The sequence below is a fragment of the Pseudorca crassidens genome, chromosome 2 (genome assembly GCF_039906515.1).
Source record: "Pseudorca crassidens isolate mPseCra1 chromosome 2, mPseCra1.hap1, whole genome shotgun sequence".
Lineage (NCBI taxonomy): Eukaryota > Metazoa > Chordata > Mammalia > Artiodactyla > Delphinidae > Pseudorca > Pseudorca crassidens.
In genome coordinates, this window is record NC_090297.1 from 126363470 (window position 1) to 126383991 (window position 20522).

Below are 20522 nucleotides of genomic sequence, written 5' to 3' on the forward strand. Positions count from 1 at the left end.
CCCTGGGAAGGAATGGCCTTCTGGAGCGGTGAAGAGTCCCCGGAGCCTTTTCCGCAGGATTCCAAACTAAGCATGCCGGGACTGCCAGAGGGGCCCTGCCGCCTGTCTCCAGATCCTGTCTCAAGCTGGCATCTCCCTTCCCTTGGACACCCCGGGAGTCTGCCCCCTAGTTCCAACTTCTTCTGGGCTTGGAGGACACTCTGTCAGCCCTTCTCCTGCCACGTAGTCCTCAAATGCCACCCCTGGAGGGGGACTCCGGGGCCTCAGGACTCTAGCGCAGCGCCGAGAGCTGCGCTGTGGCAGCTGGGCCAACCCCACACAGTCTGCTGGTGTTTGAACTCTCACTCCGGAAGACATTTTGGGAAAATATTGTGCATAGAAATTTATAGATGTATATATGTGTACATATACACACATATATATGCATGTATATGTAATTTGGTCGACAAATGCTAAGCAAATGTGCCCGGTGTTTTTGTTGAAACCGTTAGCATCTTAGTTGGTATTGGTATAATTGGTTGATATTATTATGAGTATGACAAGTGGATGATGTAAAGGGAGCGCCCGATCCCCTTGGAAAACACAGCGGAACACAAGTGGAGACATCTGATTGTTTCCAACTGCCCGTATCTCCCCTGTCGCTACCTCTCGGTCACCAACCAGGCTGACGGCACACTCTGGACAAGGCAACTTCCTCCGAAGGGCGATCTCCCCTCATATGACTGAGATCAATGTGTCTTCAGGGGAAGCGGCAAGTCCTGGGGGTGTCAGAAGCCCCTAGTCCCTTATCCAGACCTTTGTCACAAAAGGCAGTTCGGTTGGTATCAAGGACGAAAAGAAACATTAAAATACAACTGTGTAATGAGGGTGGAGAAGGAGGGAAAGGCTAGGGCCTGCTCCATTTCTGGGAAGATCCGAAGAGGCTGACTCGGCTGCGGGGACATTCCCAGCCGTGCCTCGCGGGGCGTGGAGAGAAGGGAGAAACGGCCGGCCCCTCAGCCCTTTCACCTAAGCTCATGCAGCGGGACGCCGGCTGAAAACCTCTCTATGCGATTAAGTCACGTCCATTCCAGCCGGTGGCACTGACACATGTGCGCTCGGCTTAGGCGCGCGCAACCAACGGTTTTGGAAATCTCCGCGCAAGGCACCCGCCTGCAGCGCTCCCACTCCGGCGGGCCCACCTGGGAGCTCGGCCGTCTCCCACCGGCATCCCGCTAGCCCTGCCGCGCAGCTCGCCCCAGCCCAGACGCGGACAGATGTTTACTGCTTAGAGCCCCGACCACTGGGGAGACGGAGCGACGGGCTCTGCGCACCACGCGGCGCTGGCTGGGCTCTGGGGCTCGCGGTCCGGGTGCGAGCGGGCCGCGGGGGAGGGCGAAGGGATGGAAAGAGGAGGGAGGGAGTGGGTGGGCTAATGATGAAAAAGTCTCCTCCATCCCGGCTCCTTAATTAAATGCATGGAAAGAACCGAGGCGAGCACATCTGGTTTCAATCTGCAGCCCTTTGATGGCATCAAATGTTCTTTTCCTAGATCAGGGCTGGAAGTTCTGGGCTAACTGTGGCCGTTTGGAGCCCAGAAACCATTTACACACACTCGGACCCTTCTTTCTCTCCAGTCGAGCCTCTGGGCTATAGGAGAAAAAGGGAAAAAAAAGAAAAAAAAAAAGTTTAGTAATCAAGGGAGTGAGGGAATATGTGTGTATGTGTGTGTGTGTTTAACGAACATAAAACGCCACAAATAAACACTTAATATTTTACTTACTAGTCATATAGTAACTCATTTCTAATGAGACTATTAAAGCTGTACCAAATTCCAACAGGTCATGAAAAAATCGCTCAGCACCTCTCTGTCCTCTGTCAAGTTAGGGCTCAGCATTAGAACGACAAAGCATTATCCGTAGACTTAGATGGGGGTTCGTCCACCCCTCTCCGTCCTTCCTCCCTCCTCCACCCCCAGGGCAGCCGGACTGTACCCTGAACCTCCGCTGGAGCCTCCGCCCGCAGCTGGCTCTAGGAGTGCCCCTGCTTCCTCCGCATCTGGGCAGCGCGACCCTCTCGGCTTAGCGTCGTAGCCTGGGGACGCGACCTTGGCCGCACCAAAGAGGTTACGAAATTGGCCAGCGTGGGGGGAAGGGGAGCAATTATGACAAACTCCTAGAGTCCTTTCTTCCAGCTAAATAAATATGTAAATTTCCTACTGCCTGGCCCCGGGATTCCTAGCGGCGCGGAAAGACTCGAATCGATTCATTGCCTTCTAGATCTGCCCCAACCTGCCTTCAGTCCACGGAGGAAGCGTGGGAGAGCCTTCCATTATGATCACTCCTGTCATTTTATTACATTATTTAATAGGCTGCCTCTACAGGGCCAAATGCAGCATTAATATGCTTGCTGTCTCCCTTGTTCTCAGACGCTCTTCCAGCCCCACCACCCAAAAATTGTTAGAACAGCAGGAAACGTAAAAAAAAAAAAAAAAAAAAAAGGCAGAGGGAGAAGAAAATTTGATTGAGATAGTTGTGGATTTTTTCCAACAAGTTTCCCCGCAGCTGTTATCAAAACATGCAAATGAGATTTTCCAACAGGATCTTAAACAAATCTGGAGGAGTTAATGCCGAAGCAAAATAATCAGCCCGTTTGAAGTGACTATGGGTTTCAGTTTGTCTTTTCTCCCCGTGATACTATTGCAGGGGAATGATAATTAGACCTTTACTTAAAAAATCTGAAGGGGCTCTCGCTCTTTCTTTTCCCTCCCTTTTCTCCCCCTCCTCCCTCTCTCCCTCTCTCGCTCCCTCCCTCTCTCCTTCTCTCTTGCTCAGAAGTTGGCAAAGGGGGTTTTCTTAATCAGACTGTTTTTTTGGTCCGAGGGAAAGGAGGAAGAAGGAGATTGTGATGGAGAAAAGGGGTCTGTAAAACGTCAGGCACCACACAAAGGCTTTGCCACGTAATTACAGGCTCCTATTAAGTCGAGATCTGCCCTCCCAGGGGTCTCCAATTTTCTTGTATTCCCTACAAAGCCTCCTCTGCATGCCAGTTTGTGCCTTTTGAAGTGCCAGAGAGCTTCTTGATCCAACTGAGAAGGAAAAAGGAGCTCAGCAAGAAGAGGGGGAGAGGGAGAAGGGAACGGGGAAACCCACTACCACCCTCCTTCGGACTCTTGGAGCCCTTTTTTTTTTTTTCCTTACGAAAAGTAAAGTGAGAATCCTGCTCTCCAATACATCTGCAAGACATCACCCTCTCCTCCTGAAACTTTAGTCACTCCTGAGAATCCACAGGAGTGCAGAGAGGGGGAACACGTTTTCTTGAAGATGTTTTAAAGCTGGAACAAGCCTTCTTCTGTTGGTGCTTGAACTCTTGCCTGGGAATAACTTTTTTAACCTTAAAAAAAAAAAACCACTTTGATTCTTCTCTCCCACCCCTTCTTCTCTGTTCTTCTGTTTGCCTAACTCCCCCGCCCTGCTGGCCTCCCCTTTCCTCTCTCCCCCTTATTATTATTTTTAGTGTGTGCGCGTGGACGCTTTTGGAGAGCTGGAAGGGATTTTTTTCTCCTGACTTGAACATAGGGTGACTTTTAATTTTATTTTTTGGTGTGGATTATCTCTTTGGACCCCGCCGGACTTGGCCTCAGGAAGGCAACCGAGGCTGTCGAAGGCTGCTGGTGCAGAACGCTCTGCTCTACACAAGGGGGTCCCCCGCCCTCCTTCCACTTTTTTTTTGTTCTTCCCCTCCTTCTCTCTCTCTCTCTTTCTCTCTCTCTCTCTCTCTCTCTCTCCACTCCCCCCCTCTCTTCCCCACTCTTCTCCTCTCCCCCCTCGCGCCCACAGCGTTTGGTGTTGATTCGAGCGGGAAGAGGGGGGTGGGTGGGATCGGAGGGGGAGACCATGACCTCCAGCTACGGGCACGTTCTGGAGCGGCAACCGGCGCTGGGCGGCCGCTTGGACAGCCCGGGCAACCTCGACAGCCTGCAGGCGAAAAAGAACTTCTCCGTTAGTCACCTGCTAGACCTGGAGGAAGCCGGGGACATGGTGGCGGCGCAGGCGGACGAGAGCGTGGGCGAGGCCGGCCGGAGCCTACTGGAGTCGCCGGGACTCACCAGCGGCAGCGACACCCCGCAACAGGACAGTGAGTGAGGGGCGCATGCCCGCGGGGGTGTGTGTCCCGGGTCGAGGGCGGGGGTCCGGGCTGGGCGGCTGGAGCCCGCCTGGGGCCAGGGGGAGAAAGTCAGGAACCAGGAGGGGTTGGTGGCAGTGGCCGGAGGAATGGCCGGTCACAGACAGAGGGAAAAGGATGAGAAAAGGAGCGCTCCGCGGAGGACGGAGCCAGGGCGGACGCTGGAGGGAGGCCCTGCGATTGGGGTCAGGGACTCTGCCCGCCGCAGACTCTCGCCGAAGCCGACTGCGCTGCCTCTCCGTCCCGAACGAGTGCGCTGCCAGATCTTCCCGCTTGCGGGGCGACGGGGCTGGGCTGGAAAAGGGTCCCAGAGCGGTGCAAATTCGGGGAGCCCGCCCTGTTTGGGAAAGCATTGGGTTAAAGATGCTGAGTCGAGTTCGGAGGGCTTCTTCCGGGTGGCGTAAGCGAGTTGGAGGGCAGACGGGACAGAGGTGGCAGAGGGCACCGCGTAAATCGAGCTAGACCCGCGCTGCTCTGGCTGGGCACCGCGCGCGGGCTCCGAAGGCCGAGTGTGCCGAAGAGGCGGCGCCGGAGCGCCCGGCTAGAAAGCCGGATCCGCTCTCTGTCCCCGGAGCCACTCTCTGTCCCCGGCTGTTGCGGACACCTGCATAAGGGTTTGAGACTCCCGGTAGAATGAAAGGCCTGAATGACACGGGAAGACTCAGGCGAAGCAAAGGTAGTGTCCTTTAGGGGTGAAACCCGAGCTGCCGCCCCGCATGAGCCCGCACGGGAGAGATGCGCTGGGGAAGCGCGGAGCACTGTGTCGCATTGAAGGAGCTCTCCCTACTGGCCCCAAAATTTCCAGAAAAGTCCATGTATAATCTCCCTTCCGCAACCTACCTGATTGGTATCGTGCCCCCAAGGAAATCTCACCTCGCGTTATTAGCTGTACCTCAAAAAACGTGACTCCAAGTGTATCCATACGTCCTGGAGTCTATAACAGACCTGTCACCTGGCTCATCACAGGTGACATGGGGTTGGATATTTCCTAAACAAGGTTGTTAGAGTCAGAACTTGGCTGGAAGGTTTTAAATGAGGCTGATCCCTTTCCATGCCATTATTTGCTGACTGCTGTTTCGTCTTGGAACCTGGAGCCTGTGGAACCAGGGGGTCCACTGGAATTCTGTGCTTTTCCAAAAACAGTGCCAAGGTCAGATTCTCAGAAAACAGATAGCAAAGCAAACGGGACTTAGAAACAGCTGGAAGCAAGGCCTGTGAAAAATGGTGGGAGGGCCAAGCTGAAACAGGCCGCAGGGAGAGCCCATCTCTACCGCAGGCTGCCTGCTGTTCGCCCTGCATCCTTGGTCCAGGCCTGGGCTCCCTTATAGTTTTTTAGCCAAAAGCAAACTGGGGCCGATCCACCCTACGACGCGCAGAGGCAGAGGGTGATGGGGAGTCTGACCTTGCCTGACACTAGGGAAAAACTGGGCAACTCTGAGGAGTGAAGACCCCGTGTCCCCAAGTCCCGGATAATGCCTAGGTGCAGAGGCCTCCTTGTTGAGGTTACTGGTTTCTGGGGAGCTTTCTGGGGAGCTGCTCAGGCCCAGCACAGCCAGGCAGCATGACTCAACCACCGAAGGCGTAGGCACTTGTAGCTCAAGAAAATGCACTGCAAAATAATATTATTTGAAAACACTTTACTAGGGAATATTTAAACATACAAAGAGTAGGGCGAATAGTATTACGAATTTCCATGTGCCTATTACCCAGCTTCACTAATTCTGCAAATTCCGCCGTTTTTTTGTTTTGCCGTGGCTAATTATTAATCACAACGTTTGTCACTATTCGGAGAACTGAAGGCTGGAGCCACAACAGAAAAGAACGTTGTGAAGAAACTGCTGTATAGAAAATCAGGGTGCGGCAAGGGAGATCAGCCAGGGCTGCTTTGCCCCAAAAGCAAGCGGAGGGCTGTGTAAAGCAGGCCCAGGGTCAGTGGCCGCAGCAAGCCCAGGGCCCACGCAGGCCAGGGCTGGAGAGATGCTGACGTTTCCTGTCGTTTGACTTTAAGTGGACACAAAGAGAGGGGAGTTCGAGTTCATGGTGGCCTTCTAGTGGGTACAGAGCAAGACTGGGCTGAGGAGGCCAGCTGGGAAGCACCCCCAAGCTGAGGCGAGGCCACAGTGGTGGGGAGGCAGCCCAGGGATGGCTCTTTCAAGACCCAGGCCTGGCGCAGCTAAGGCTGCGTTGAGCACGTGACAACCGCGGGATGGTTGGGGACAGGCAAAGGGCAGCAGGCAGAGTTGGGGACCGTTTGTCCTGAGGGAAAGGGATGACACCTGTGGGAACCTGCCTGCTTGATACTTGAGCACATCACAGAGTTTCTAGTAGTAAGGAGGCCTAGTGGGGAGTGACCCCAGAAAGGAAACAGATTCTGGGGGAGAGGGTGTTTGAGGAAGAATGGTAGACAAACAGTTCCAGAGGGAGGTCGCAGAATGCAGAGCGAGGTGATGGGAATGAGCTGATGGACAGACACCTGGGGCTGAGAAAGTAGCCGGGAAAACACACACACCCAACCCCCCCCCCCCCCACACACACGCCAGAGGCCTTGCTTTCTGGAGATGACCAGGGCCTATCCTAACAAATAGTAGTTGCTTTTAGAAGCAATGTTTCCTCAACCTCCTTCCCCATCTCTGGGATGAGAATAAGAGGGTTTGGTAAGTTGAGTGATAGCAAGTGTCCAGGAGGACCTTTGTCCTTAGTCTTGGGCCCCAACCAGGAGATGCCAAGGAACCTGTCATGAGCTACCTAGAAGTCAGGACCAGTGGAGCCCTGCTGGGCCTCCAGTCCACTGTGGACAGTGAGGGTCAGACTGTGAATCAGAGAAGAGAGGAGTCTCCAGGCAGGGTGTTAGAGCTAGGCTGCCAGCTGCAAGACACAGAGGAGGGCACGGAGAGTCAGGCGCTTTGAGCAGCCTGCTGGGAGTCTGCTCCAGAGTGAGAAATCATAATCTCCTTTGCAGAGATGAGGAACATTTAAAAGACACCTTTTCCTGTTAGAGCTATATAGAAACAGGTCCTTCCTAAATTTTCTGTTCAGCTGAAATAAGTAAAACAGACTCTACTTACACTTGCAATGTTAGATGATTAATACTGCAAATTTTTCTGAATTACAAACTGGACCCATCTTAGCAAAGAGGAGCCACGTACTGTCCAAAGTGAAGGCTTCCCGCTGATCTCCTGCACTCCACACCACAATTCTGTCCCCCCCTTTTTTATTCACTTCACTTTCCTCTCTGTTGAAGGATTTCTTTCTCCTTTTACTGATACTCCCAGCCTAGTAAATTTCTCAAACTTCTCGGTTCAAATATCTTAAGTGTTTAAAGAAACGGTTCTTTAACACGGTTAGAAATCCAGTGGCTAATGGGGGAGTGTGGAGTGAGAAGGGGGTGGTGGTAGAACAGGGGTAGTCAGGGAGAGGAAAGAGAAACAGGTCATAAAAATAGGCAGACCTACTTCTAGGAGGACGGTGCATCCCGCTGTCATTTCTTAATCTGAACTTCTGCAAACTCTTAAAAAAAAAAAAAAAGCGCCTGCCTTCCACGTTCCCAACCTCTAAATTAGTGAAACCAGATTGTCCTAATAAGACCTTTCGTTGGAAACACATGTAGTCATAAAAAGGTAGACGGAAAGTCAATTAGACACGCGTGCACACTAGCACACATTCACAAGGCTGTTCTAAGTGTGCACCGGGCGCAGCTGGACCGCGGGCCACGGCGGGATGCAAATGCAGAACAGCGGCGCGGGGAAATCGATTTGTCACAAAGGGAGAGGTGTAAACGCGGCGCGAAGGAATCACCCGCCCAATGCGCCTGCCACATTCCCGGGGGCCCATCTCTGCCGACTCTTCTAGGCCAGAGAAACGCCCAGGAGAGCGGGACCGTTCTCCAGGGCGCTCCCTGCTTGGAATTCACATCGGAACATCAATTCCACTGGAGTCTCAATATTTGCAACACCTACAGCGCCAAGAAATTTTCCTATGCGGCACCACCCTGGGGCCCTGGAGCCGGTGCCGCCACTCTGAATTTGGGCCTCAGTTATCTCAATTCAGGGGAGTGAGCGAACGAAATATACCGCTTTAAGCGTAGCCTGGAATTTTTTTCTCTTTAGAGGAGGCAGTGAAATCCAGGATCAAGGGAGGTCACTGAGTCCCCAAGGTTGAATGTCAAGTCCAGAAAAGAGGTTGAGAATCCTGTTTACCTTACATGCAGAAGCAAGGGGCTTAATGGCCTCCTCTTACCGTTTCGGAGAAATTGACCGCCTAGTGACTCCCTCCCGCTTTGGAGCGAAGGGCGCTTGGAGTTTGAAGCTTCGGGGAGGGGAGCCTCTAAAGTCCGAGGCCCCGGCTGCCAATACTCCCTGGGGCTCCAGATCCCCCAGGTCTAGAAGACAGTGAGTCACTGGCTCCACCGTTCACTTCACTGAGGAGGCCCTGCCCAAGACTCCGGAGCGCCTTTCCCGCACCTTGGGCGTCGCGCAAACCTGCATTTTTGCTCGGCGACCTTAACCTTCCCCGGGCAAGCTCAGGTCAGAGCGTAGGGGCGTCAGACGGGGAGCAGTAGGTCACTCGGGTCCCTGCAGTTCCTTCGTCTTCCCAGGGGCGTCATTTTAGATTTTACAACACGAGTAAATAAATCATCTCCAAACCAACAAGATGTCACCCCCCTCCAGCCCCCTGCGAAAAAACCCCAGCAATTTCAGAGCCAAGGAGATCTTCCTATTCCACTGGCTCAGATCAGCTCAGATCCGAATTTTGAAGCCGCTCTGGTCAGCAGACACCTCCGGGAACCTTTTTCAGTTTTAAATAACATCTATAGATTTTCAACGATGAGGATCCCTAGACCCATTTGAATTTTCTTTTAAAAGATGTGTTTCTTTTACAGTTCCTCTCCCATATCCTGTTTACCTGCTCCCTCCTTCAGCAGGGCCGACAGTCAAATCAGACCTCCACCTCCTGGAGAACCCCTCTCCTTCGCGGGGGCGCCAGGGACGCGGGTACGAGGAAGTTGCAAATCCGTGCGCGCCTGTGCGTGCGCGGCGAACCCCGCGTTCCTCTCGCTCCTGGCGGTGCGGACTTTCAATGGCTCTGAGAATATATATTTATTTTTTACCCTTTAGGAGAGATGGAGTCAGCAAAAGCCATAAGAAGTACAATTTTTAGGAATCGGGGGAGTGTATTTGTAGAAAAGGATATAAGGCTTCCTTTTTTCTTTTTTTCTTTTGTCCCCCTGAGGGTGGATAAGGGGCCAACTCCCTGTTGCCACTTCGTGTCCAAACATTTACAGAACTACCTGTGATTGCGCGCCATTGTAATCCGATTGGAAGCTCTTTGTCGAATTCTGGGTTTTAATTTGAAGCGGGGCGAATGCCACTCATAGTTTTGGTACACTTTTAACTCCCTGTTCGACAATTCAAAGAAGATGCATATGTCAACAGCATTATTATTTATCCACAAGAATTTGGATTCTTGTAAAATCCAATAGTTTGGTGAGCAGGCTAACAACACTCAGTTAAAAACCAACCACCTCAAAAAGTAATAATAATATCAACAAACTGCCACGAACTCCTTTTCTCGAAATGTTGTTTGTTATTAAATCAGTAAATGCGGAGAAACATTGCTGAGACGTCTGAGGAGGGACAGTCATCGGTGTTTCAGGGTCAGTGGGTTTGTTTTCCAAACACACGTACGTTTTTGAGTAAGGAACCTCCACCGTGGTCTGGATATTAGTAGATTCTTGGCATTGTCATTTGTCTAATTTAGTGAGGCAGCCTCAGGGAAGTAGTCGTACAGAGAATTATGGCCTATCAATTTTAGGTTTAAGACAAAAAAGAAAAATCACTACATTTCACTTGTCCTGGAAGCACTTTTCTTGGTGAAAAAAATATCTGGGAAGCCGATTACAGGGGCAAGCCACTTTAGGGGAGGGGAGGGGAACAAAGGCACAAATGGTGGAGGGTTAGGGAAATTTTATGAAAGAAAATAAAGAAAACACGTCAGAACAAATCAATCACAAACACAAGTGACTTCTCAGAGGAGTCTGAGTACAACTAGAATCAAGGATTCTGCTGTTCCCGGAGTTCTCAAATACAGGAATTTATATAGGTCTGAGTTAGGACCAGAATGCAGTTCTCGGGCACTGGATAGCCTAGTCGCTTTGCTGCACCACGTAATGAGGGAGCTCTAATTCCCAAGAACTTTGGTCCTCATTTTTGCCATTATTGATTTCCCCAGACTCAGCTCCAAATGAGGAATGCATTTGAAAAATGTGTATTAATTTGAATCCCCAAGGCCCGAGTTATGAGAAAGAACAAGGACAGGTCCTCTGGTTCCTATTTTGTCTGCTTTCAAGGAGTTATTTGCAAGCGATTGGAAATGCTCTTAACTGCCGCATGAGGAGAGACTTCACCGAAACTCTCTTGCAGGAATGGCGGTCGCACCCGGCCAGAACCACAGGCTCTCTTCGACGCTCATCTATTTGGGGGAAGAGGGGCGGAAGACGTGGGGCGAGGGAGAATTAATTCAGTAATTCAGTGAAGAATTTTAACTTGTAAAATAAAGACACAGTATCTTAGATTTTAATGTTCTCCATCTCTGCCGGCCGGGACGAAGATGCGAAAACCGCCACCCCACCTCCGCCCTTTTCCTCCCAGTTCCAGGGGCACTGGGGCGCAGCGCTCGGCGAGGTGGAACGCACTCGCGAGCCTTACCAGACGCGCCTCTCCTTGCTCTCTCTCGCCGAAAGGGGGCGCATTCCTCCCAGGTCGGGGCTGGAACTTAACCCCGGCCTTCAAAAACCCTTGGACTCCCGCAGGAGAGAGAGATGTGCTGGAAGACCCCTCTACACAAGTAGCAAAAGATGGGAAATATCAATAGCGTGAAGTCACTGCGGGGCCTGCGTAAATATATGCTACACATAAGTTTTAACGGAAACATGGTAACAGCTGGTAGGCTTTGTGCCTTCCTCTATTTTGAAACGAGGGTGGTCAGTATTCCAGGGTTAGCAGGAAGGGACAGGAGAAGAGTGGGACTAGATGACCCTGGATAGGTGGGTGCTAGGGCTGATGCCTCGGTTCCAGTGGGAAGGAGAATGTTTGTCCCTGTGGAGGTGGGTGAGACATTTCTGTAGATGAACTCCAAGTATTTAAAGAAAGAGGGGCAGTTCTGAGAGACGGAGAGCTGGCAGTAGTAGTGAGATGCTGCAAAACTGCCACAGAAACCCTCAGTACCTGAAGTCCTTGGATAGGGCAGAACATTGGCCACCTTAGAGTTAGGCCCTAGGGTTAGGGTAAGCCTCTTCCCCTCAAAGGAAGAACGGTAGCTGCCCCCGCCGTCTTTTATGTGCCTGCAGCTTGGGCACTCACAACCATTTCCAACCCCTGAATCTGACTCCTGGCCTCCACTGGTCCTCCCTTTTGGGCAAGAGTTTCAAGAGACTTACAGGACAGATGAGGATACACCCTTGTACAACTTGGGATCTTCTACTTCTCTCTTGGTCTGTTTCTCACCCTGACATTGGAGGGTCAACAGGATAAGGCAATGCTGGGAACAACAAACTGACAGAATGAATATTTTGTCTTCGTAGCTTCGATGGTAGTTTATACACACCTTCCAAGATAATCTTGAGCTTGGGCGTTCACTAGAAACAGAAGCATGAGGCCAGAACTGGAAGGGAAATTGCTTTCCCTCAAACGTTTGTCTGAGAGAACATTCACCCCATTCACTTAATTTCTCATCATCAGTATGTCATTATATTTTAAAGGACCTCACAGTGCTGGAAGGTGGTGTAGTTATAAATAAGCATAACAACAGATGGGTACTCTTCCAGTACTCTGAATATACATGCGGAGGCCAAATCTATTCAAAGACGATTGAGATATACAACTTAAAGGCCAAGGGGCTCAACTCAATCAATTTTTGAGCCAGGATATGCTAAGTTCAATCAGCTTGACTATGGGCAAAGTGAAAGGCCTAGCCAGCACTTCAGATATATACAGAGAACATGTTTTCTCAAGTTTCCGTTGTATTTATCCACACAAATTCATGGTAGTCTGCAAAGGTCTCGGTAGAATTGGCTTGGGTCTGTTGAGTGATAGGGAGTCAGTGCCCCGGCCTCCTGAGCTTGTCCACCATCCTTTTCTTCTTTGCATTCATTCCCTGTGCCCCAACTGGCTGTCCAAGATCTGTCTGCTGTGGAGAAAACTGATGCTAGAGGCCACAGAAGCCTCTTAAATGCTGTTCTAGAATCCTCAGAAAAGGAGAGGGCTTTTGAACAAAATATGTAATGTACTAGGTATTTTCATGTATTTGTCCTCTCTGATGATTCATTTTATAATAGCCAGTTAGAGACTTCTTGGGGATTGAGGTTTGGGAAACTGGTTACTATTCTGCTTCTTTTCCAAGTAACTCATAAATATATGAAGTTGAAAGTTCTAGTGGGAACAGGCATTGAATCTAAATCTTTATACCTGGACATTGACATACATCACCATTAATCCAAACTGGGAGGTGACACTAAATGATTATGTACATTGTGACTTTTCTTTCCATTTTCTACCAGTGCTACTTCCCTAAATACTGGTCTGGATTACAGCAGTCACATACCACTGGAACAGGTGCCAGACTGTTGTCTGTGCTCAGTAAATGCTTATTAAGTGATAGAATGAGCTCCCTAAGTTTAGTGGATCCCCTTTCTAACCTAGCATAAGTACTAGGCCCCCTCCCCTCCTCTTCCCACTCTAAACCCTTTGCCTTGGAGATCTCCTCTAGGCTCACCATTTTAGTAACCATCTGTATACTAATGACTCCCAGGATATAGCTTCAAGGCTCCCCCCCTTGGAGCTGCAGATCTATATATGCATCTACCTATTGGACATTTCCATTTGAACAGCACAAAATGCTTCAACCTCAAAAACAACCTAAACATGGCACTAATGAGCTCCTTTTCCCAGTCTGATCCTCTCATAACTTTTTCTATTTTCCTGTATCAAAACATGTGGGTGCAACACTCAGAAACTTCAGACTCATCCTTGACTCCTTCCTTTATGCCTCTGTCCAATCCAACTCCAAATCCCAACAATTTTACCTTCTAAAATCCCTTGAATTCATCTCCTTTTTAAATCTTTACAATACCTCACCTGCACTGCTAAGCCAGCCTCCTAACTAAATGGGTCTGTCTGCATCCATGCTTGTCCTCCTCTATGTGTACATGATGGCAGAGTGGATATAATAGATCTTCAAAGAATATTGGTTGCATGAATGAGTGAATGCTAGTGCATTTTTTACAAATATATTTTTTAAAAAATCATGGCTCTCCTCTTCTTTAGAATTCACAATTGCTTTTCATTCTTTTCTATCTGAAGACCAAATTTTTGTCCTGTTCTTTTTTTAAAATCACTCTTTACTATATCTATATCTATATATATATATATATATATTTTTTTTTTTTTTCGGTACGTGGGCCTCTCACTGTTGTGGCCTCTCCCGTTGCGGAGCACAGGCTCCGGACGCGCAGGCTCAGCGGCCATGGCTCACAGGCCCAGCCGCTCTGCGGCATGTGGGATCTTCCCGGACCGGGGCACGAACCCGTGTCCCCTGCGTTGGCAGGCGGACTCTCAACCACTGCGCCACCAGGGAAGCCCTACAATCTGTATTTTTATCTCTGCCCCAGCAACCTGCTCATTCACACACAAATGCTGATTCGAACCATTCCCCTGCTTTTCCCTAGTATGCCAGTTAAGCTAGTACGTGTGCTCTAGTCTCTTTTCTGCTTCTTTGATTCTGATCTGAAATGTCCTTGCTCCATGCCTCTTTTTTACAAACCTACCCATGCTACCTTTCAAGGTTCTGCTTCCATCACCTCCTTGTGACATCTTCTTTGTCTGCTTCTTTTAGACCAAGCAAATCCCTTTTCTCAATGCTTACTGTAGAAATAATCAGTTCCTCTACAAGTACTGCTTAATTCTTTTCTAAATATTTTAAATTGTTAATTTACCTTGAGAATTTTCTTAAGATTAGAGACTTTTTTTGGGCAGGGTTTATTCCACAGTTGTAGTAAGCAAATAAATCAAATAGATAATTTTAGGGAGGTATTGTATGATTCTTCTGTTTATGCAATCTCTAATGCAAGTAATTTTTAAAATATGAGTAATACCAAAGTGCAATACATGCTTATTTTAGAGAATGTATTATTTTGCATTAAAAAGTTTAAATGGGAAAGTCAACTAAATTTCACCACCCTGAGGTAGACACAGGTAACAGTTAGATGTTAATGTATTTCTTTTTTATTTTTTACACAATGTTTGTATTAATATTCTTTTTTAATATAAATTTATTTATTTTTATTTTTGGCTGCGTTGGGTCTTCTTTGCTGTGCACGGGCTTTCTCTAGTTGAGGCGAGCGGGGGCTACTCTTCGTTGCAGTGTGCAGGCTTCTCATTGAGGTGGCTTCTCTTGTGGAGCGTGGGCTTCAGTAGTTGCGACGCATGGGCTCAGTAGTTGTGGCTCGCGGGCTCTAGAGCGCAAACTCAGTAGTTGTGGCACACGGACTTAGTTGCTCTGCGGCATTTGGGATCTTCCCGGACCAGGGTTCGTACCTGTGTCCCCTGCATTGGTAGGCAGATTCTTAACCACTGTGCCACCAGGCAAACCCATGTACAACATTCTTGATGGCTGATTTTTCTTAATTTTTCAAAGACTGTGTTTCCCCCAAATTAAGAAAACACACACATGTTGAACCCACTTGCTCTCGTCAGAAAAGTTAAACAAACGCACAAACAACAAACAAAAGTTCTCCAAGAATGATGAGAGCTGTGACATCACAGTTATTTCCCAGCGTTCTCAAGTTCCAGTGGGTACATTTCCAGCAGTAAAGACCTTCAGAGTAAACAGTTTCTTTTTCTTTTCTGCTTGTTCTAGCTGGGAACCTTCCCTAGACATGAGCACATGTCTCCTTTTGAAATTGGAAAAGCCTGCATAATACCTAAAGGACATTCCAAGACCACAGTTGGAGAGCTACTGCTCAAAAAAAATCATTTTTACATGATTTAGTAAGAAAAGTGCCACAAAGCAAGTTGGGAAGAAAATATCTTAAGGGACTGAAATTTTTCTATTATTGTAGATCCCTGGATCTTGAATTTTCTTTTATTAAATATTTTAAGACTCATACATGCTTTTGTAGAAAAAAGAGGAGGAAAATGATATATATTTCTCTGTACCCTGTAGAATGATGATCAGGTTGGATAGCAACACATTCCAGGACACGGTAGTGTTTTTTGGCAGAAGAAGAAGCACTTAGAAAAATCAAAGACAATGCATTTATCCAGATATGAAAGTCTGCAGTCCCCCAGCCCTTATTTCAAGTGATAATTGCAGAGAAAATATAAATTGTTATTATGAAGTCTATGTAAAAATCATTCCCAGGCAAAATGATGTTGAAACATTTGCCTGATGAATGCAAATATTTTCTTTAGGGAAAGTATTAACAAATGATATAACATCATGCAGAACAAAATTTTAAAATTATAAATTAGATATAGCTAATAATTAATCTTTCTCTTTCTCATGAAAAAGGGGGAACAGGGAGAGTAATCATCGTTTTTGAGGATTAAAAATCACTCTTCCCTAATAAAAGTTTCTGCAGTTTCCCACATTGCCTAGTTTTAAAGGAGAAAAGAAGGAGAACCACCCAGAGAGCTCTTTGCCTATAACCAGATGTGCTGTTCAGCTGCTCTAATCCTCAAGTTCGAGGGAAGAACACAGGATGAATCCTTAACACATTTAAGAAATAAAATGTAATTTGGTTCATTAATCACGAAACTGAAATCTGCAGTTTCACTACATATATTTCAAAGGCTGAATCCCTTTTGACAAGAGAAGAAGAAAATAATATCACTGCACGTTTGACTGTTACGCGTCTGTTCTAGCTTCCCTCAGGGAAGAAGAGATTTTTCCGTGCGTGATCATTTTTTACTCAGAATATATGAAGTGTTATTTAAATTTATATCTTTTTTTCCTTTACCCTAACATTCTCCTTTCTCAGGGTGATGAGAATATCTGTTGTCTGCACTGTTTTCGATTTTTCTTTTGTGTGTGTGTGTGTTTGAAGATTCAGGGCTACCTTGCACAGCCAGGAAATTCCAGCTGTGCTTGGGTAAAGCCTTAAAAGTACAATTGTTTAAACTGAATTAATATACTCAGGCTGCTGGTTTGCTTAATTCTTTTCCCTTATTACTTGTATAAATTGATGCCTTACTTGTCTTAAAGGATTAATAACATTAATAATAGGAATGATAAAGTGAGATAAAATATGAAACTGCTTCACAAACTCTAAGAACATGTGCCAGTGCTATTATGTTTTATAAAGGCAGTTCTAAGAAGTAGGTAGGGGTAGCATAATTATTTTTGTTTTACAGATAAGAAAACTGTGGCTTGGAGAATTTTAGTGAGCTACTGTTGAGTGACTTGAATCTTGATCAGGAATCTCTCCTGATCCCATTTTAATTTTTTTCATTGTATCCCACCACCTTTGATGTCAATCAGATTCTTTTAGATACATTATTATCTAGAGAAACAACACTGAGTTAGGAAGAGGGACCCCAGCATGCCACTTCATGACACACTGCCGTGCTGCACAAATCTCTTTTAATTCCTCTGGTTCTTATTCTTCGTTATAAACTGGGCATATAACTTCATTATAAACTGCCCATCTTCCTCATGGGAATGTAGCAGGCCAAAAAGACATTGCATTTGTGAAAATATTTGAGAAATAAAGGGCTAAATTTATGTACATTAGTATACCATAAGGAATCAAATGAAGGCTTTTCTAAATTAAGTTATCAAATAAAGATAAAAAACAAGAATGTATTTCAATACATTTATATCCAATTCTCAAAAGCAAGAATACTTAATTTAGATTTAGGGGCACTAGGAGGTTCAAAGCATTTTACTTTGTTTTTAGACAAATCCATGTTAAATGATGGGTCTGCAATTTACTTACTGGTTGACTTTAGACACGTCTCTGGGTCTTGATTTTCTCATCTAAAAACCTGACACATTAATATCTATCACACAGGTTTATTGTTTGGAATGATGAGATGATGTAAACAAAGACCCTGAATGCTTGCCCTTTCCCTGTTCTCTAATTCTACGACCTCTCCGACAAGTTCAGGCTCAGTTATGTATTCAATACGGTTTCCCAATCCATGCTGGAGGTCATTTAATGTCACTGAAATTAGGAATATTCCCATCCTCCAAAGTCACAGTCTTACAGCATGTCACTTACCGAGTGACTAGGGAGACATCCGTTTTTGATCAACAGTTCAGAGCTGATGCCTTAGGATTTTTAGTGACACTCCTAAGACCACACCATAAGTTCCTGGCAGAGCCAGGAGTCTGGCTTAGATGTTCCTGACTACGGTCACCTCTTTCAGGCCACCCTCCCCTTCTTTAGCATGAAACAGTATTGCACATCTTTTTAAACTTTGAGATGGGACCAACCTTTCATATTTCCACGTGCTTCATCCATCACTGAAGACTTTATCGTGACTGAAGCAGACAAACACCCATTCCCAAGTTAGACACTGAATTGAATGGAGAATATATGACATATGCTTAGGCTACCAGCTGTCAAGACTTCTCATCCCAGACCTGACACAGCCAGTAAGTTTCCAGGAGACCAATCACGTTAAATTTTCTCTGTAGTATAATATCTCTAACATAGCACTGTCATACCACTCCTCTGAGATTTCTGTGGGGTTTACTTAATTTTTTTGTACATGAATAATACTAAGTTAAATGTGATTATATATAAAGTTGCCATTCTTTTGCCAACTTAGATTTCCTAACCAGTTGAGTAAGATAAACATTCTGTTCTCAGTTTGATATGTGACCTGCTTTCATATGTATGGCTTTGAAATCTGATGAACCTGGAAGACATACAGACTGCATTTCTATATCATGAAGCATCCAGGACTCTATTTATTTTTTGCCAAGCAATTAACGATGAAATCTTCCTGGCATTTTTCTGTAATAGAACAGCATGGCTAATGCTTGTGGTGCATGTGGAGAAAATGGGTCACTGTGGGTGAGGCACTTTGAAGACGGTTTATTGCAAGACGTGTGCTAGCCGTCTAGAGAAGCAGGGTACCATGTACCTTCTGCACATGATAGATGAGAGGCAGATCATCTCTTAAACACGCTCAGTGGGTATTAGTCAGAGATTAGGAGCACAGCTTTGTTGGGAATATCAGTTCCGACATATGGAAAAGTGTTTGTGTGTTTGTTAAAAATGCTTTGTGTGCTTTACAGTGTTATGTAGTCTCTAATTGGGGGTGTAGATAACTGGGTTACTGCTTTCCTTTAGGGAGCATGGAGTCCTTCCTCATCCAGGAAAATTATGCTTTGGTCCTTATATTCTTCCTTTCTTTCTCCTATATATGTCTCTCCCATGTGCAGTTCATTTCTAATGATTTAGAGAAAAAGGATAAAGGGAAATAACAGGTAATCGGATTCTTTCTCTAATGCACTTGCAATCTAATCCTGTGTATCTTAAAGTGTGATCCCTAACTCACCCGCATGCATCAGAAAGAAGAACCTTAAAATGCAGATTCCAAGGCCCCACCCACACCCAGTGAATCAGAATCTACCAATCATGTGCATTCTAAATATCCTGGATGATTTTTATATACCGCAAAGTTTGAAAACACTGACGTACACCACTTTCTCTCATAGTAATTGGTGTTGAATGATGTTTCTTTGTGACATCCACTGTGTTTTATGTGTTCCATTGTTATTTAACTCTCCCTAAGTGTCAATCTTATCTTTTCAACCAGGTGTATAAAGTTTTGAAGACAAGGGCAGAGAGGCAAGTATTTTCTAACTTCAGAGTGCTTATCATGGTGCTTTTCATGTTGTAGATGGCTTAATAAAAAGCATTTATTAAATAAATGAATGCATGAACAAAGTGGGAGATAAAAAGAGCACACATAAAGCACTCACTAGGTGCCTGGCACTGTTTTAAACGCTTCACATAAAACAAAGAAAAACAGTTTGAGGCAATTATTGGGGGTTGTAAAATTCCTATGATAAATTTTCAGTGATTGTTATCTCAGCTCTTCTTCTAGAAGAAAAAAGTTAAAGAAGGGGCAATCTATCACACAGATACTAATATTTGCAATTTCACTTTAGTTTTAAGTAAGTTTTCAGATGAAAGCATGCCACATTTAGAAAGTTATAGTTCAGTATTTTGTATCTTTTTTTTTTTACAAAGTCCTTCCTTTCTGATGGTTGATAAAGTACAGTTTTTCTAATATTTATGCAATTTTGTGTACTTATCTTCTACATGGTCTGAGAAAGCCAAGTTTTAATTTACCCTTTTTTCAGACATTGACTGTGGGAAGGTTGTATTTTGAAATTTCAACATAACTTTTCCAAGTTTGCCATGTTTAGAGACAAATTTATTCCATTAGTGGGCACATACATTAGCTTGGCACATACTAAAGTTACATCTCAAATATCTCCTTTTAAGGTGTGTTCCAGGGCTTTTGCCCTAAATGGATTTTTCTGCTAAATATCAGGCTTAGCTTTTTTCTACTGAAGTATATCTAATTCATAGCTTGCCGTTCAAAGAGTGTGGAGGAGATGTGGATAGCCTCTTAAATGACAGACCATTCAGTTAAAAAGGAACTGCATTTAGAAAGTCAGGGTTAGTGTGATTTTAGAAAGCTCAGAGGAAGAGAACAAGAAAGGAGGACCTTTGCAGAGATGAGAAGGGGCAAAAAACAAGGGGAAAGGCTTTCCTGGAGTCATATCTGCAGCAGAGACCACTGCTGAGTTACAGGCCTCTAAGCTCATCTGGGATCCTTTGGTGACCTAAACTTTGCTCTAGTGGTTTATGACATCACTGGCACCCCCTTAGTGGAATTACAACTTCATAATTTACAGTTAGCTGTTGTTTATTTTATATTTAATCATTTGTGGAGCATATTGGCAGTATACTCAGGGGAACTATGTGGTTGTGCTCCTGCAAATCTTGTTGCATAATTAAGTACGTAAGAAGTAATTCACCCAGTGTCATAACATCCCATATTTCAGGTCTTGCAGATGCTGGCCTTGGTTGTGATTGTCCTGAAAGTTAGCCCTGCTGACTCACCTTCTCAATGAGTTTTTCTTTGGGCTGAACAGTTACCAAAGACAGCTGGGCTTCCTGGTTTAAATACAGTTTTCTAAGTAGCAAGCATAATGCTTCCATAGAAAGATAATCCTCTATGTGATATTAACTTCTATGATGTAACTGTAAAATGTGTTTCTATTCCTATTAACCCAAAAGAATGTTAAATGTATCAATGATATAACAAAGAAGGTTC

General features: G+C 46.0%; 1 protein-coding gene and 1 long non-coding RNA gene across 3 annotated transcripts in view; one reads left to right on the plus strand and one right to left on the minus strand.

The window, feature by feature from the left end:
- Nucleotides 1-1486: 1486 nt before the first annotated feature.
- LOC137219684 (uncharacterized) lies at nt 1487-2591 on the minus strand. The gene is made up of 3 exons (XR_010941205.1): nt 1974-2591; nt 1763-1854; nt 1487-1629 (listed from the first exon to the last, which is right to left on the minus strand). It is a non-coding gene; the product is annotated as an uncharacterized lncRNA (long non-coding RNA).
- Nucleotides 2513-20522, plus strand: part of PRRX1 (paired related homeobox 1) — a 74893-nt gene continuing 56883 nt past the window's right edge. The window contains exon 1 of one of the 2 annotated variants that reach the window (XM_067728616.1): nt 2513-4116. In XM_067728616.1, coding sequence (XP_067584717.1) covers nt 3876-4116 — 241 coding nt within the window. In that variant the 5' untranslated portion in view covers nt 2513-3875. The remainder of the gene's footprint in view (nt 4117-20522) is intronic. The other variant, XM_067728617.1, reaches the window with a different exon arrangement.